At 40.7% G+C, this 18,892-nt stretch overlaps 1 protein-coding gene and 1 long non-coding RNA gene across 4 annotated transcripts; one reads left to right on the top strand and one right to left on the bottom strand.

The window, feature by feature from the left end:
• Positions 1 to 1,747: 1,747 nt before the first annotated feature.
• Positions 1,748 to 8,292, bottom strand: LOC134350066 (uncharacterized). The gene is made up of 3 exons (XR_010018800.1): positions 8,157 to 8,292; positions 3,920 to 4,072; positions 1,748 to 1,944 (listed from the first exon to the last, which is right to left on the bottom strand). It is a non-coding gene; the product is annotated as an uncharacterized LOC134350066 (long non-coding RNA).
• On the top strand, positions 8,208 to 13,431 carry zbtb18 (zinc finger and BTB domain containing 18). 3 transcript variants are annotated; one of them, XM_063054984.1, is made up of 2 exons: positions 8,208 to 8,311; positions 10,003 to 13,431. In XM_063054984.1, the coding sequence occupies exon 2, from the start codon at positions 10,017 to 10,019 to the stop codon at positions 11,592 to 11,594; it is 1,578 nt and encodes a 525-aa protein (XP_062911054.1). In that variant the 5' UTR covers positions 8,208 to 8,311; positions 10,003 to 10,016; the 3' UTR covers positions 11,595 to 13,431. The 3 variants fall into 3 exon arrangements, with proteins under 3 accessions (XP_062911054.1, XP_062911052.1, XP_062911055.1); XM_063054982.1 differs by lacking the exon at positions 8,208 to 8,311 and adding an exon at positions 8,332 to 9,385; XM_063054985.1 differs by lacking the exon at positions 8,208 to 8,311 and adding an exon at positions 9,705 to 9,730.
• Positions 13,432 to 18,892: the final 5,461 nt, after the last annotated feature.

Raw genomic sequence — 18,892 nt, 5'->3', positions numbered from 1 at the left:
GGGAAATGGGTGGAGTGAGAGCCGATAGGTGATAGTGTGGATCCGGGTGAGAGGGCTATAAGGAAGGTGAGCGAAGTGGGAGAAAGGGAATGATCTAAAAGGATGGGAGGTGAAGATAGAATCTGATAGGAAAGGACAGTGGACCTTGGAATAAAGGAAAAGAGGGTATGGAGGGAAACCATTGGGAGGAACAATAGGCAGGTGGAGACAGTGGGAGAGGGGAAAGAGAGAAGGTAATGGGGGCCAGTGGATGAGGAACATTCTCAAGGCAATTTTCATAATGGAAAGCATTCTATTTGTGAAGAACAGCCAGGAATATCAATCCGTGAAGAAAGGCTAACGAGAGGTGGTAGCATTTGTTGGTGGTATCCAGGGAAATACTGAATGATTCACTGACTTAACATGATACTTAAAACTTCTCAGCTGTTTCCTTCTTATCAGCTTAGTTGATACAGGAATAGATTTCATTGGCTGAGAAGATTCAAAACTGAAACTGCTACATATTGGGCAAGATCTATAACAATGGTTATTGTGAAAATTAACAATTTATATGATAGGAACCACAATGTAAAAGGTAGTATTTGAAAGGGAATTGAATATTGTCTAAGGAAATTTGAACACGAAAGAACGATTAACTGAGAGCAAGAGTAAAGTATCAAAATCAGGTTTAATATCACTGGCATATGTCATGAAATTTGTTATTTGGCAGCAGCAGTATATTGCAATACATAATAATACAAAGTGTAAAGCATATATTTAAAAAAAAATTAAATTAAATAAGTCGTGCACAAAGAGAGGAAAAAAATCATTAGGTAGTGTTCATGGGTTCATTGTCCATTCAGAAATCTGATTGTGGAGGGGAAGGAGCTGTTCCCGAAATATTGAGTGTGTATCTTCAATCTCTTGCACCTCCCCTTGATGGTAGCAATGGGGCAAGGACATGTTCTGTGTGATGGGGGTCCTTGATGACAAACGTCACCTTTTGTGAGTACTGGTATGACGGGGCAGAGTACGACAGGAAGATTACTAGTACTGCTCCAATGGATTCAGAGTAAAAGATACGTATGGATAAAACTGTAACATTGGCCTTACTAGTGAAGGACCCGGTCCCTGTAACAATGTGCACTTTTAGGTTACAGCACAGAGTAAGCATCAATGACTGAAATTATGGGAAGTGAAATTGAACATTGATAATTACAAAGTTTTGTACACAGATCAAACATATGAACAAGTAATTTACATTGAATTAATAAGTTAGAAGAAGGCTCTGAAATATCATGGGATATTAATGTACAGAGGGGACTTTGATATTTTAGTAAAAACAAGTGAAAAACAAAATCAGAGTGTGTTATATATTTGGAAAGCTTTGCCAGGTAAAGGTGAACATATCTTGATTACGTTTGGCTGGATAACATGTCAGGGCAACAAAACATGAGCATCAAAGGATTGAATGGCCTTTTCCATACCCGGGTTCTGTTGCCTTGTTTGCCTTAACTTTGATCTATTTTCATTCTTCTGACGGTCTAAAGTGGAGAGCTGTTAAACTACCCCACCGTCAGTCAATGAAATAGTCAAGACGGGATTATGCAGGTGAGCTTGAATTGAACAGTCACATGCCAAAAAAAAAGCACCCATCACGTTGATGATAATATTGTAAAATTTTACTCACATATTTTGTATATTCAGGTCTTTGATACTAACTGAACACAGTAGCAATTGGAATGTAGATCTTCAGGGGATGGTCAACCTTCCAACTTTAGCCTCATGTTGAGCTTAAGGCAAATACCTCCATCCTACACCACTTTCAAATTCCTTTTAAGTGGAGAGTTGAGAAGATAGCCAGTGTAGTTTTTTTTTGTTTTCCTACTCTTCATTCCAATAGGCATATAGACAATATGCCTGCCATCTGTTTCAGTTCTGGGCAGCAATCCATCAAAGAAAACTCTTTGGAAGAATAAAAGAACAAACATGTTAGTTCTGTTTCATACTATGTAGCCACATCAGGGCAATGTTATCAATAACCATCCCAAATCGGATTCAGTTTAGAAACGGGGAGAATTTTTCAGCACCCTCTCTTTTTATGTCTCCTAGGGGAAAGGCAAGTCCTTTCTGCTTCAATCCTTTTTGAAAAGCATGGATCTTGAGAATTTAAAGCTCGTTCTCTGAAAATGTAGTACCAGAATCACATAAGAGTACTTTAGAACAACTATCTGCTCCAACTCCTTTATATTTTATATTAGAACTCAGTGGCCACTTTATTAGATGCACCTGAAACCCTGCTTGTTAATACAAATATCTAATCAGCCAATCATGTGGCAGCAACTCAATGCATAAAAGCATGCAGGCACAATCCAGAGGTTTAGTTCAAACATCAGAATGGGGAAGAAATGTGATCTATGTGACTTTGACTGCGGAATGATTGTAGGCGCCAGATGGGGGGGTTTGAGTATCTCAGAAACTGCGGATCTCCTGGGAGTCCCATGCATAGCAGTCTCTAGAGTTTACAGAGAATGGTGTGAGAAACAAAAGACATCCAGTGAGTGGCAGTCTGGGGGCGAAAATGCCTTGTTAAGGAGAGAGTTCGGAGGAGAATGGCCAGACCGGTTCAAGCTGACAGGAAGGGATGGTACCACAAATAACCACACATTACAACAGTGATTCGTAGATGAGCATCTCTGAATGCGCAACATGTCGAACCTTGAAGCAGATGGGCTACAGCAGCAGAAGGCCATACCGGGCTCCGCTCCCGTGGCCACGTTATTGGATACACTCCTGTAGCTAACAATGAAGCCACTGAGTGTATACATGCAGTTAATTTCCATAACCTATTTTGCATTCCTCAGGACCAGAATAACTTTGAATCATCTCAAGCACCCACAACCTCAATTAACAATTGATCGTTTGGAAATAATTTGCCTCAATTCTGGTTTATCACATTCTGTATTTTCCTTCTTCATTTACCTATCAATTCATGTTTCCTTCTCAGCCACAACAAAAGGCGCTGAGTAATCCAGAACGTTTCTGGATGGTTTCAGTTGGTCAAGTAAACACACCATTTAAAATACTTATCTTCAAGAGGCTAGGTGTAGAAAGATGCTTAAACTATCTTTTGTTTGTTGGATCCAGTTCAGATGTATGGTAGGTAAATTTCTTCCTTCTCTTCCCTGCTAACATCAACCTATATACATAGACACACAGTACTGTGCAAAAGACTTAGTCACCTATATGTGTGCGTATGTAAGGGGGCAGGGAGAGGGGAATCATGGTTGGGAAAAGAGGTGAGGAGCGGGAAGCACCAGAGAGACATTCTATAATGACCGACAGACCAATTGACCTTGCCTGGTCTCTCAGGGCTGGGTGTGTCTGTAGCCATGCCACCCCTGCCCCTGGCACTCCCTCTCGCTACCTATCCCACACCCCTCACGTGGCGCTCCACCTCGCCATTCCTAACATCTCTTGCTCCCACCAGACTTACAAACTCACGCTCTGCTCCACCTTGACAAATACCGTACCGTGCAAAAGTTTTAGGCACCCTAGTTTTACATATAATATGGTTCTAAGACTTTTGCACAGTACTGTACTTAAAATGATTTAATCTACTACTGTAAATCATTGAACATCTACAATACAAAACTTCTGAAACAAGCTCAGTGATATTTCATCAATCATAAAACACAGCAAGAGCAGTAAATAAAAGTGCCTTGCTATGATGGGAAAAATTATATGCAAGAAATTTAATTTTATATTGAAGCTTGTTCTGCCTTTTGCCTGTCTTTCCTTGATGTACGTTGTATTTTTATTTTGTTTTATTTATTTCATTCGGTAATATAGTACAGAACAGGCCCCTGCAGCCCTTTGAGACACGCCGTACAACCCTCGACAAACCGGATCTACCCCTCCTAATCATGGGACAACTTACCACCGCCAATTAACCTACGAACTTTGGACTGTGGGAGGAAACTGGAGCACCCGGCGGAAACCCACGCATTTCACATGCAGCACATACTCCTTACAGAACGGCGCCAGAATTGAACTCTGTACTCCAGAATGCCACGAGCTGCAACAGCAATGCCTATTAATTAAGCGAAGCTTGTCATGAAAATGAACATTTTCTTTTCATTAAGCCAAGCTAGTCATATAAATTCCCTAGTACAGTTATTCTAATGATTCTGCACGCACAAAAGACCATTGAATTGGTTTAACTGAGGAATAATTATACATCTGGAAGGAATTTAACAGCTATCTTTCAATAACTTTAACAATACAGTGAATAGGCCACACACTAAATAATTCTAAACAGGGAATATAATACACATTTTTTTAATATTCACAATTCAGTTTGATAATTTAGTTGTCAATATAAACTATATTTATATTCATATTCATCATTACTTTCACAAGTTAAATATTCATATACTAGATTGAACAGAAATCTTTAAATAACTGTACTCAAAATGGAAAAAGTATCCATTTTGTGTACTTCATAAATTATAACATTCTAAGCACCAGAATCACTTCCAGATTTTGATCTTTGAACTTAATACTCTTGAAATGTTCAATGACAGTTACCTTTCTTCATCTTTATGTAAATCTCTACTTAGAAGTTAAGGTACAGTAGTCTGTTGTTTGTATTTACCGGTAACAGAGAGATCATAATCTTCCCTTTATAATTTGTAGTACTAGGTTCAATAATTCATGTATTTTGTGGGCTGAGACAGAAAAAAAAAAGGAATGGGCAGAACAATTAACAATATTCCCACTCATTCCTCGTTGCCCCTTTGGAAATGAATCTCTTCATCCCCAACATCTCTTCTTATTGTTACCGTGAGGAAGGAGCCTGAAGGCACACACTCAACAATTCGGGAACAACTTAACAGCTTCGTTCTCTCTGTCGTTAGATTTCTGAATGGACATTGAACTCATGAACACTCACTCACTACTTGTTTGTTTCTGTTTTTCCACGAGTTATTTAATTTAACTATTTTATATTATATGTATACAAGTTTAATAAAAATATATATTTTGCTGAAAATCACCTTTTTTTGCATGTATTGCATTGTACTGCTGCTGCAAAGATAACAAATTTCACGACATCTGCTGGTGATATTAAACCTGGTTCTGATTCATCTGGTTTGGGCTACCTGATGTGGTTTACTCAATGTCACTGAGAAGAGATTGCAACTGGTATCTGTAGGCTGCCTGAAACAATTAATCTTTTAAAATATTGTTGAATTGCCAAAGTTTTCCTTTTGATCATGAACAGTCCTTTAAAGTAAAGAGTCCATACATTTGGCATCTGTTATACACAACAGCCCATTAAATTGCCTTTGTCAGTTTCCAGTGGTGGGAATCACACTGCTCATTTGCCTTGTAAATCCTTCCCTTACAAAATAAACCAGTGAAATGGTACCAGAAGGTATGGTTATCCTTGACTTCATATCTCTATCTTAATAATACAAGAGCTTTATTAACACTACAGCCAGTTAATTTAGCCCTCATCCTTCTTGCTTTGTGCCGTAGATGTTGCGCTGGCTCCATCTTGCAACAGCATTCCCCTGATTTTTTCTTGCTGGAAAGTGAAAGGGCATAGTGTTGATTCTTGGCAACATCAGCTGAGAAATGGCAGTCGGGCAGGTCAGAGTTTGGAACAGAAGCACAGAACGTGGCCTGGTATACGCTAAGAAAAATGCAGAGATGGGAGAGGGGACTGAGACGGCAACTTTACTGGCGTTTATGGGTATGACAATGTAATTTGCTTGGTGGAGGAAGGCAGGGCAGAAATGCTGACGAACACTGATCTGTGTCGTAGTCCTTTTTGAACTGTGACACTGCTCACATAATATGTACGTTTACAGCCACCATTGCACTTTCAGTATTCCAATAAAAACAGATTGAAAGTTTGTTTTCATTTGGGCCACAGAAACTTCATAGCGGTAAATAAAGGACAGTTAAAAGCATCACATTGTACTTATCTGGAAATATTGATTGCCACATGCCTGAATCTTTTGTTTGTGTTCAGAGGTCCCACAAATTGTATGCACCCTTTAACGAACTGAAACTCTCCAGCAAAGTCTAGAATGACTAACTCGTGAAAATACTGTATACTGCCTTGCAAAACAAACTTGGGCTTATGTAGTATCTATAGACTGCGGAAGCTAAGCAAATGTTGATCACTAAGACCAGGGATTTTGTGCACAGATAAGTTTGGCACAAATGGAAAGACAGCACAGTTGGCACAAATGGCACAGCTGGCATCAATGGCACTGATGCACAGCTAGTACCTTTGGCACAATTGACAGTGTCAGTGTAGTTGGCACAGCATGAACAGCTGGCACAGAAGTATTACAGCTGGCAATATTGGCATAGTATATCTTTCTCCCCCCATCAATTCTTATACAACTTTGGTAGGTTTGACTGCATATTGTTAGTATCTTGCATTAAATAAATGTCTATTTAGTTTACCAATTCTAGCCTTTCTAAAAATAAAGATTATTTATCTGGGATTTCAAAAGCAGCAGACAAAAACGCTGTGATTAAAAAGTTCCAAATTTCCTACGATGACAATGTGCCTCTAGATGGAATAGAATATTCAATGTGTTAACTATGCTGAATCAAAAACGTAGTCATTTTCAAAATGTATGCATATTCAAATTAAAATTATGGATGAATTGTTAATATAGCCAATCAGTTGCTCCACAAACACAAGATATTCTGCAGATGCTGGAAATCCAGAGTAACACACACAAGATGCTGGAGGAACTCAGCAGGTCAGGCAGCCGAAGTTTCGGCCCGAGACCCTTCGGCTGGTCCTAATGCAAGGTCTCGGCCTGAAACGTTGACTCTTTTTCCCTCTCCATAGATGCTGCCTCACCTGCTGAGTTCCTCCAGCATTTTGAGTGTGTGTCGCAAAAATCACCATTCACTCTTCCACAAAAACAATATTGCATGACATTTCTGTTAGCTGCCTGAAAAATGGAAGTATTCAAATGGAAGCATCAAATGGGAACTGAAAGTAAAAGTGATTGCTGTATTCCAAGCTGCTAGTGCAAAACCAACTACCATTGTAATTACTCATATTAAAGCAAACAGCAAGAGCAGGTCCTGAACACAAAGAGTTGACTGGATCACAAGTTAAAAACCAACTTGTCCTGAAGACTAAGCTGAGTAAGTTTTGTTGCTTCTCCGCTGGACTCATCCGACAGAATACTATTTTGATAGTATTAATACTATTTTAATACTATGATAGTATTAATACTATTTTGCGAGGGAAACACAAAAGCTGGTCATTGGGCCCTCTCTCTGTACTGCCTGTCAATCTTCGATGACATTGACAGCGGCTTCTGTGAAATCAGCAGCCCGGAATAACTAGTTATTTCAACTTAGTTGTCTTAATTTCATTAATTTCGCTTTTATATCTCAATTGCAGGAACGAGTTTATATATATATTGTTGTTATTTACATCAAGCCGGCTGGTAACATCCAGAATTCGCCGTGCTTCCTGCAGACCGCTAACAGTACTAATCGGAACGGCATCGGCGGCAGTCACTGACACGTTCCCAGCCTGAAGGAGCTTTGCAGCGCCCGTCGGAGGAGCGCATGCAGGCGCTTAACTGGAATAGACCGATAATGTGGGCAAAATCATGCCCAACGTAAAACTGATTTTTTATTCGACAAAAGGAACGCGGGCGTCAAGTTTGCAACAGCGGGATGACCGGCTTACAACATCAGCAAGCGTGAGTCTGCCTCGTCATGTCCTCCCGTTTCTATAGTGATTTTAATATTCTGCAGTATTATCACAATGTGCAGCCCTTAAGGTTCGGAGGCGGTTTGCACATAACTGCATTTGAACTTTTATATATACATAGAGATGTAAAAAGTTTTGACCATTTTCTTAAAGTGGGAAGATAATTTTCCGGATTCAGCTTCCGCTTCTGCACATCTCCGGACAACCTGCCCCCGGGCATTCGTCGCCCCAGAGCTGTCTTGGGCAGAAGGCGGACTGTCGGCACAGTTCGGATCCGGCGACGAGGGATCCAAACTTGCCTGGGGCGCCCGAGGACTACAACTCCCGAGATGCCTCCCTCCCGCCCCGCCGGAGGCACGCAACCCCCCACCCCCCCTTTTGCTGGCTCACGGTTACTCCGAAACGAACCTACCCCGAGAGCGGAAGCCCCGCCCACCGCGCCATCCGATTGGCCGGCGGGATCCCGGACTTTCTTTTTCGGAAGGTTGCTGGCCGATTCCCGGCGTCTTTTGTGGTCGGCCAAGACTTCAATGAAGATATGATGTCACTCACACTTCCTCCGTCAAGGTAGGTGGAGAGCACGGAATAGCAACAGCTCTCTCCAACATCTGGCCGCACTTATCTCCTGTGTGTGTGTCTAGCTCTCTCATGAAGTCCTGAAAGTCATTGGTTGTTTCTTCCTCCCCCACTCCCTCCCACCTACTTGCACTCGCTGTTTTCTCCAGGCAGAAAAAGTGCACCCCCTCCCCTTCCTCCCCATCTCCTGTTTTTTTTTGCTTCCTGTGAGTATCTCAGAGAATCAAATCCTCATGGATTCCTCTCCAACTACTCCGTCTACCACGGGGAGGAGGGCAGAACGGGGGAGGGAGGAGCAGCGTTGCCAGGAGCGGCGCGGAGTTACACTGTTTCAAAATGTTACTCTTTCCCCTCTCAGTTGTTGCGACGCGTTGTTGCTGGTAACCGTTCACGCGCTGGCGCCCGCGCCCGAGCCCGAGCCCGGGTCGCCCCATCGGACCGGCGAGGCGGCGGCGGCGGCGGCGGCCGCGGTCCGTTGTGACTTTTCGCTCTGGGTGTCGTGGTTTCACTGCCGTCACCATGCACTGAGGATCGCTGCTACTGCTACTGCTGCGGCACATTTAACAGGTCGCCCTGTAGCATTTTTTTTTCCACACTGCTCTGCGGCCGCAGTTTATTTGTGTCATTTCAAGTGAAGTGGATATTTTTGGCAACAAAAGAAAATAAAAGGGGAAGGAGGGGTGCGAGGGGGGAAGACACGGTGCTGTACTTTATTTGGTTTTATTTTATTGGCGGGAGGGGGGCATTTCCCCCCCTTTTGTAGCAGATAATGAATTCAAACGTGAGATTGGTGGCAGCAGTAGCAAACACGACACGAGTAACATATGGCATTAAAAAGCAGCACAGCTGGAGGTAGCGTTTCCATTTGAAGTGATGTCAGAGCAGCTGACAGTCTGGCATTGCTAGGTTTTTTTGTGTGATCTTGCTCCGTGTGCCGGTATCATTCCTCTTCAGTCTGCTTTTTTAAACTTGACAGACCAGAGTCACAAAGATTTAGCGCACCATTGAAGGTGTTCTTTTGGGGACTGATCAAGAGAAGTTGATCTGTTTATATTCCTTTTGCAGGTAGGGGGGATTTTTATTTTTTGCTTTTACAAATACTGCTGGAGGTTTAGTACGATAGTATTTGTGTTTATATTATTTTGACTTGACAGATTATTGCTGTTAGTGCAGGCTAGTTCCCCCCCTTTGGAGTTTGCGGTAATAGTGACTAATTTGGGAATCGCAGATTGCGACGTGTGGAATTGCCCAGACAGCTGTAATCGCACTCCATTCTTTAATCTCTTTATCTGGGCAGCAGCTGCCATATGGCCATAGTCATCTGTATCAGATGTTTATAAGCTTCGTTTTCGTCCTGTCTCTGTCCTTTTAGGCATCTAATTTGATCAACAGTACCTTACTGACTATCATGTAATCTTTATTTTTAGCCATTTTAAGGATTAGAGATTCGGACATAGTACAGTTAATGTGATTGAGTCTTGTGGCAGTTTACGTTCTTTTCCCTCTCCCATGCCCTGCCAAGGGTAGCAACAAAATAATTCGTTGTGGCTAAAGTTTATTTTCTTTTTATTTATCTTTTAGTTGTAGATTTCAGGGGACTTGGAGGGGGAGGGGGTAGCATTTTGCATTAGTTGTGCTGTTTCTTCTAAATGTTAACAAACTTTTTTAAAAATCTGCTACAGGTTATGAAGACAGTATGGAGTTTCCCGACCACAGCAGACATTTGCTCCAATGTCTGAGTGAGCAGAGGCATCAAGGTTTTCTTTGTGATTGCAATGTCTTGGTTGGGGATGCCCAGTTTCGAGCCCACCGCGCTGTGCTGGCTTCGTGCAGTATGTACTTCCATCTCTTTTACAAGGACCAGCTGGACAAAAGAGACATTGTTCATCTGAACAGCGACATTGTTACAGCCCCAGCCTTCGCTCTCCTCCTTGAATTCATGTATGAGGGGAAACTCCACTTCAAAGACTTGCCTATTGAGGACGTACTGGCAGCTGCGAGTTACCTTCACATGTACGACATAGTGAAAGTCTGCAAAAAGAAACTGAAGGAAAAATCCACTGCAGAAGCGGACAGCACCAAGAAGGAAGAAGATGCCTCCAGCTGCTCTGACAAGGGGGAGATCTCCTCGGTGAGCAGCGCCCATGCCGTGGGGGAGCTGGCCAGCGAGGAGGACGAAACCGAGGAGGAGAAGCTGGGGGCCACCGTGTCAAGCAAAAGGGACTTGGTCATTGAATCTGGGAGCATGTGGATGAGATTACCCTCTGACTCAGCAGGCATCACTCAGCCTGGCGCGGAGGTTGAAACACAGGCGATAACAGCTGGGAAAACAGTGTCCAGTCCCTGCAGCTCAACAGGGCCTTTGTCCCAGAGGTCTGTCAGCTCCATTAAGGATTCAGCAGATGTTGACTGTGTGCTGGATTTGTCTGTCAAGTCTGGGCTGCCAGCAGGAGAAAATGCCAGCCACCCTTATGTCTCGCCGCATGAAGACGGCCCCAGAAACAACCTGATCCAGGTTAAAGTAGAGAAGGAAGTGTTTTCTGACGGTGAAGGCAGTAGCACCAATGACTTTGATATGGATCAAAGTAGCACGGTGAAGGACAGCGGAAACGCAATGAACAGGGTTCATTACGACTCACTCCATGTGTCTGCCAGAAGAGAAGCCTCTGTTTCGAGCGAGATGGACCGAGAGGATCGAGCCAGCGACGACGAGATGATAACCCCCGAGAACGACGGAGCCCAGATGGAAGGAAACATGGACAGCAGCTTGCTGCCTTACTGCTCCAACATACTTGGCTCTGCCGGCCAGATCTTCATGTGCCCCCTGTGCAACAAAGTCTTCCCCAGCCCGCACATCCTGCAGATCCACCTGAGCACGCACTTTCGAGAGCAGGACGGCCTCCGGAGCAAGCCGACCACCGACGTCAACGTCCCCACCTGCTCGCTGTGCGGCAAGACTTTCTCGTGTATGTACACCTTGAAACGGCACGAGCGAACTCATTCAGGGGAAAAGCCGTACACCTGCAGCCAGTGTGGGAAGAGCTTCCAGTATTCGCATAATTTGAGCCGGCACGCGGTGGTTCACACCCGGGAGAAGCCACACGCGTGTAAGTGGTGTGAGCGCAGGTTCACGCAGTCGGGTGACCTGTATAGACACATCAGAAAATTTCACTGTGAGCTGATAAACACTCTCTCTGTTAAAACAGAGTCTCTTAACTTGCCTGCAATGCGAGACTGGACCATAGAAGACAGCTCACAAGAACTCTGGAAATAAAACCTAGCTGTGGAACATTCTAAAAATCAAGTTTCTGGTAATCTCTTCTACAGCTTTTTGGGCACTGAGTTCTCTCAACAAAGTAATAACTATAAATACTGTTTATCACAACACAGTCTACAAAAGTGAGATTCTGTGATTCATAATGCAACATAAGGTAAATAATAATTAACTATTAAACTCGACACTTATTTAATAAATGTTCTTATTTTCTTTTTAAATGCACCCTGCAGTTGTGGAGTGCACAGCAAAGGATGCTGCTGTATAGCTCATGAGGTTTTGTTGTTGAAATTTTTAACAATGAACCACTAATTCTTTAAGGTCTTCATTGAAACTTGTTAATATTTTAATGTTGCACAATTTCTGGATATTTAAAACTTTTTTTTTGTACAATGCTGTAAACAAAATAATGAAGAAGTTCATTTCCGTATGCCTGGGAAGGTGAATTTGCAAATGAATGGTTCTTTACCCTGTTAACCAGAAACTTGATGTAATTTAGATTCTAAATGTATGGGGTTTTTCAGGCAAATTAAAAATTATGTTTGAAAATGTGAATTATATTACTGTACGTCTTACTGCATTGAATGGATTTAACGAACCTGATGGATTGTTTTCACGCTCTTAGTCAGGTATTATGAAAGTAAATATTGAGGCTATAGAAAATGCATGAGTTTTATCAGATGTTTTGGGTTTTTTTTTTGCAATTCTACAAACTTGGCAAAGTGTGTAACTTAAGTTTTTATTTAATTAGTGAGACGTTTTCCTTTCCCGGGATGCATTTTTGTCAAGTGCAGTAGCACCGTGAAAAAAAACGCCACTGGTATTGCACAGCAATTTAATTTTTCTTTTGGAAAAAAGTGCACTGCTATGCAGTTTCAATGTGTGAAACATCTTTCCCAGTCGCCTGTGCTCTCAATATTAGATAGTGGTGCAGCACAAATTCCAGTGGAAGTTCCCTGCTTTCATGTGATCGGAATTGCTGGTTGATAGAAATCAATTGATTATGTTGGCCATGAAGTTTGGGGGTGGGTGGGGGTGGGCAAGAAGGATCTGTGAACCCGGTTTTGAAGAAGGGGTTCATTATATAGTGTGTAACCAAGCAGCTGAAGTGGCTGCTTGGTATGTGTGTGGTTTTAATGAACAACACATATGGCAAGTGTTTTGCACAGTGTTTGTTTTCCTGTCTTGCACTCGCAATAAGGTCTCTGGGAGTAGCACGGAAACGTGGCTGTTTTCCCCCTTTCTTTCCGTGGCTTTTATTTTTTTTACTTGATTGCCTTAACTACTGTAAACATAGCTTATTTTTGTGCACAAAGGCAATATGATTATTAATGGAAAAACTAGATTGTGTATTGCTGGATTTTTTTTTAAAAAGCGGGTCAAATGAGTTTTTTTTTCTTTTGGCTCTTGACATTGTTTAAAAAGCTGTGAAATGGCCTCTAAGATTCTGTAATTATGCTAGTTACTTGAAGAGTTTAAATGTCTGACAAAAGTATGTTGAACTGTAGATTTTAAAAAATTGTTTAGGTAAGACAATCAGTGTCTTTAAAATGAAACAGCTTCCTTGGTTCCCACCTTGGTTTTCTTTGTGGTATTTGTGAGTATGACTCTCAGTTATTTTTACCTTACAGGTGACCCTTTACTAGTTTTATTTTTGTTATTTCCCTCCCTCCCTCTTTTTTTTACCCCCTCAACCACAATCCCCCAAGCCTGTGACATTCTACCTTTTTACCTGGATTTAGACTGACGTTAGCCTTGACAATCATAGTCTGTTTTTAATTTTCAGAACAAAGGGGGGGGGGAGTAAATTATAATGCTGTTTAGTTTTGTACCTTGATGTGCCGTTGGTGGAATTTTTAAATTGTGTGCTAACTGCAATAAATTATGTAAATTGAAAAGGCTGCTTAGTTGTCTTTCTTTTGATGGAATTTTATTCATTTCCAACGTAACATAAAGTCAACTCTAGACTTCCGAGTACATGAGATTTTAAACTCCTGATGCACTTGAGGGGTTTCCTTCCCCTTTATTTCTGTAGGCGCACGTAAGCTGAACAATCCTGAGATGCTAAAACACGCATCTTCCACAGAAATTTATCTTTATTTACAAACGTGTTTGTAGGTAAAGGAATAAATCGCAATTACCTTATTTAGAACATTAATGGCTCTTTACAAAATAGCAATAACCTGTTTAAAAATTGCCTCTATATGAAAATACCTGTCATTTAATTGTATTTTTTCCTAAACTAAAATGATGTGAATAAGTCTATTTCTACAAGATGCTTTAGTTTAGTGAGGCTAAATTAAATACATTATATTTCGGCTTTTACGGGGTGAAAGAGTTTCACTGAAAGCTTCAGGAATCCTGCATTACTCTACTTGGATGAAACCAAAATCTGCAGCGACAACTCACGGTTGTAGAACATCTTTATGAAGTATTTCACAGCGCGTAAGATGAGCATTGTCAAGATCCCTCCCTAGTTCTTACAGATCTATGCTATGACAACAGAACTGAAATCAGTAAAGGATCAGGAGAATTATGAGGAATAATTGGTAGATTACAACAAAACCTGTCTGTGAACAAGTCATTAAATACTTTAAGGATAACACTGGAGAGAAATGAACCCGCTGCCTCTGTTTTGTAATTTTTGACGGATTGCATGTAGGCTTTTATTTGTCCAGTGTTTGGTCATCTCAGATCAGCAAAAAAAATGACAGATGATAAATGAATTATCTTGATATTTTAAAAGTATCTAGCTACTAGAATGTTAATGATTGTCCTGATTGGGTATTTTCTGGGTGGGCAAAATGATAAAGATGTTATTAAAAACACCTCCAACATTGGACTGTTCAAAACAATCAAAATAGCTTGATATTTAGAGTAAAGCTGTTCAAACATCTGTTCTATTCATGTGCTATGCCCTGAAACCATGGTGCAGTTTTTTTCCCTCCCCTGTAAATTTGTAGGTCACTCATTTGTATCTGTCCTTTGTTGGAAAGGGGGGGGGGGGGAAACAGGCCAAAAGGGCAGCTGGTTAAACATTTGGCTGTGCCGAAGGGTACTGGGCACAACATGTTAGAGTTCCGCACTTGACCAGGTTGAATTTGTATCTGCAATTCCACAACAAACTTTCTCCCCCCTCCTTTTCCTGTTTCTAAAAAAAATACAGGAGTTGAAATCATATTTTCTGAAGGCACCTCTCAACAGCAAATCTTCCCAACTAAAAGAAACAACAAAAGTCAAAGCAAGCTAGAGAAATTATCATGAATATTCATTCTGCAAGCAGAATGAAGTCGTAATGTGTAATCCTGTTACACCACGGTATGGGAAAGAAACAGACATTTTATATTAAAAGTGCCTAGGTCTCAAAAATGACAGAAAAAAACAATTGTTATAATAGAACAATGCCTCATACATTCAGTGCTTCAAGTACTAGGAATTTTAGTTTTTAAATTATGGAAGTTTTATTTTTCTACCAGTTGCCAGATTTCATTCATTTTTGCACAATTCAGATGCACGGCCGATTTAAAGTGGTTGATGAATGGCGTTCAGTTTTAATAGGAATACATTAGCATTTGAAGTTTTGAAAGCTGATGGGTTGTTTGCAGATGTTAACAGGAATGTTAAAGAAATTAATGTTACTTTTTTATATTTTCCTACTGAATATTTGCAATTTATTGTAATTAAAACACTGTAGAACATTATGTAAATACCGACTGTCACTTCTGGATTGCAGTTTGCAACAAAAATGCAAATGGAAGCTCTTAAACATTGTGGGTGGTATATGATTATGCAAAGGGCTTTTGTATTTTCTTAATAAACAAAAAGGGAAAATGAATTGTACATAAAATAATTTCGGAAATGAAAGCAAGAGCATTAAGGTCAGTGCCTCCTTCAACTGCTGAGAATGTATTTTGGAGCTGGGCTGGTTCTGCTTTCTGGAAATACAATCATTTAAAAATTGACCTCAAGTGATATTGTTTGGTGGGTCTGACTAAAACTGTGAACGACTTGTACTATACCCTCAATTTATGGGGATGTTGAAGCCGTCTTTATTTGGGTGCTTGAGATAGGAGGGAGAAATAAGCCTAGTTCTTATTATCAATCTGAGTGGGTGACATGATTCATACTCTGCACTGTATGCAAGATTCTGTGCTTCTTGAAAGGTGTATTTATAGTGACTCCCCATGCAGTAAATGTCAACAGTTTGGTACTCGATAGAAACCTTAATGGAGGTGCAAAAGTGTAAGGTGGGGGAAAAAAAAACCACTATCATAACAGGTAAATAGATGAAAGATTAATCCTCTGAGGATGGGATGAATTTGATGACAAGTCAAGTATTTTACCTTCTGATTTCTTGTTTTCTCAATAACCTAGATTTGACTTGGAAGTATTTTTGTATTTTGAAGTTTATTTTCCTGTCCTTTGTGGTGTTGGCGGAAAGGGATTAGTGAGGTTAGTATAAAAGCAACACTAAACTTTCGGTATGACCTTGTTATGCAAATAAGATAAGTTTTGTGTTGAAATTTTCACAACGAAATATAGGCATAACACTTTCAAGGCTGCCTTACCAGCACACAGATACATTTTTTTAAAAAATCGTATTACACTTGGCAAATTCTATGTGATTTAATTAAAACGTACTATTGCACAAGATTGCTTTCTATCACCTAGCAGTTCAAGTTCAAATGGTCACCTACAAACAAAAATGGGATGGTATGGTGGCGTAGCGGTTAGCAAAACGCTTTACAACACCAGCGACCCGGGTTCAATTCCCGTCGCTGCTTGTAAGGAGTTTGTGCATGTTCCCCCGTGACTTTCAGGTGGGTTCAGGTTCATCCCATTGTCAATAGATCTAACAGTTGATAGGTTAATTGGTGATTGTAAATTGTCCCCTGATTAGACTAGATTTAAATAGGTACAATGCTGGGTGACGGGACTCAAAGAGCCTATTCCACACTGTATTCTAATAAATTAAAAAATCTGAGCATTTTCAAGTGTGGAGTATGATAATCCATCAAATGCACATTTACAACAGTAAGAATCAATGTAGTATTTCTGTCAGCGAATATTTTCTATATTGTTAAGTACTGTGTGAATATCTTGGCCAACGTAAATAAAACAATTGAGTTATTTATCCGCACTCCTTATTGAACGGTGATGATATGGTGCACAGTGGAACTGCCTTCTGAACATTTCCCAGTCATTGCAATTCACGTCTTTTAATCCCTTTGCTGCAGAAATCCAAGATTGGAACGCAGTTGAGTGCTGTGGATACCCAGTTGTTCAAGGCTGAGATTGATAGCTGTTTGGACACTGAATCGAGGTTTATGAAAATCGAGCAGGTTCAGGATTCAATGTGACATTACTGAATGACGGAGTACCTTTAAGGGACAAGGCGTTTGAGTGTAATCTTATTTCCTGTTTAAAAATTTTGAATATTACACTCTTTTGCACTTAATCAATATTGCATATTTTAATCTCCAAATTTACTGGGAACAACAAACACTTCCAAAATTCTATCTTCTGTAAATTTTCATTTCGCAAAGTCTAAATAATAAATGAGGAGGAATGGCTGAGCTGAGAGAAGCGTTGGTGGTTACTCTGGTCACAGTCGGTAGTGAAGCAAAGCATTTATATAGCACCTTGGGTAACTCCCAAAGCATTCTGAAGTATACTTAAGTTGATGAAATAGGGATGAGATGTAATCTCTGCTGTAACCTGGGAAACACATTTCACTCACATGGGCCAGTGTAACGTGGCCAGGCTAAAACCAAACCGACAGTTCCTTTGCGGTGGAGTTGGATTAGTTGAGTTTAATTTCTCTGTAGGACTGGAGAACAATCGCCAGATTTAGTCAACTGTTAACTATAAACATTACAATTAAGCTGCCTGTCACTCAGTTTCGCTTAACGCAATCTCGTGAACTATGTTTTATTTTACATTCTCCCAGGCATTCTGCCAGATGGATTGCTGACATCTTTTGGTTTGTTGTGCTTGACTTGCACCTTCTGCTGTCCACGCACAAGGTGGAAGTCTAAAGCCTAAAGCCTAGGCCATCTTGCTTTATCCTGCTGGAAGCGGAGGTGAGGGTAACAGAACGTTTCATACAGGAAGAAAAATAGGCTCAGTAAAGGAATAATCCAAACTAAGTTCCAAAACTGTAATCCATTCATTACAAATTGTGACTCTTTTGAAATATTTGTTATGATGCGATGATCCACATGGCAGTATTTTTAAAGGAGACTTTAATTTGTGCCAATCGCTACACTACTGTGGGCCTGTAAGGAGTTTGTACGTTCTCCCCATGACTGCATGGGTTTCCTCCGGGTGCTCCGGTTTCCTCCCACAGTCCAAAAGACAAACGGGTTAGTAGGTTAATTGGTCATTGTAAACTGCCCCATAATTAGGCTAGGATTAAATTGGGGGATTGCTGAGAGGCAATTAATAATTGTCAAGGTACCGAAATGCTATACCGGGGTTTCCCAACCTGGGGTTCATGGACCTCTTGCTTAATGGTATTGGTCCATGGCATAAAGACGGTTGGGAACACCTGTGCTATACTGAAATAGCTAAGATTGGGACCAAAGTACAAGTAAATCAGATTTAAACTGCATGATGCCTTCAAGGGAAGTAGAAGAGGAAATATTTCTTCAGTGTTAGCAGCTCCGATGAGATCTATTTGTCTATTTAAGATGTCTATTTAACCATGCTCCAGTGTGATACAACATTTCTAATAGTAAATGCAAGCAACTGCCAAAAGGACTACTTGCCTGATGTAGCAGTAATATCAGTGTATAATTATCTCTGGCCAATAATTTGAAAATTGTAACGTATTGGACTATAACAACTCAGTTAAAATTTGCCTTTGAAACATTACTTGAGGATCATCTGAATCTCCCATTTGGTGAAAACAATTGGTTTTAACAGGTCCCTTTCCAACTAGGTGGTCATGGGGTTTGATTCAAGGTACAATAAGCTAGGAGTGCTACTAAATAACAACACCTACAGGTTTCGAAATGAATTAAGATCAGTACAATTCAATTCAACTCAATTCCTTTGCAGTCCTGGGAGTTTACTGGAAATTTTGTGCATGATCAATGACTGAAAGCTTACCTGTGGGGTCCTGAGTTGAGCAGCATATACCACTCACTCCAAAAGCAATGAACCAGTGTTTAAGAAGAAGGGTTAACTTTCTGCAGGTATTTAACAGGCATTTTCAATGCAATTGTAGAATATGTTGTGGAAGGTAATGAAAATGGGCGAAACATAATCTTTATGACCATCACTGAAACATATGA

This window comes from Mobula hypostoma, chromosome 8, assembly GCF_963921235.1.
Source record: "Mobula hypostoma chromosome 8, sMobHyp1.1, whole genome shotgun sequence".
NCBI lineage: Eukaryota > Metazoa > Chordata > Chondrichthyes > Myliobatiformes > Myliobatidae > Mobula > Mobula hypostoma.
The sequence above is the reverse complement of the archived record's forward strand: the minus strand, read 5'-3'. Positions and strand labels throughout refer to the sequence as shown.

What these genes read in the sequence shown, in the direction of transcription:
- zbtb18 (XM_063054984.1), top strand. Translation starts at nt 10,017, where the DNA reads ATGGAGTTTCCCGACCACAGCAGACATTTGCTCCAATGTCTGAGTGAG.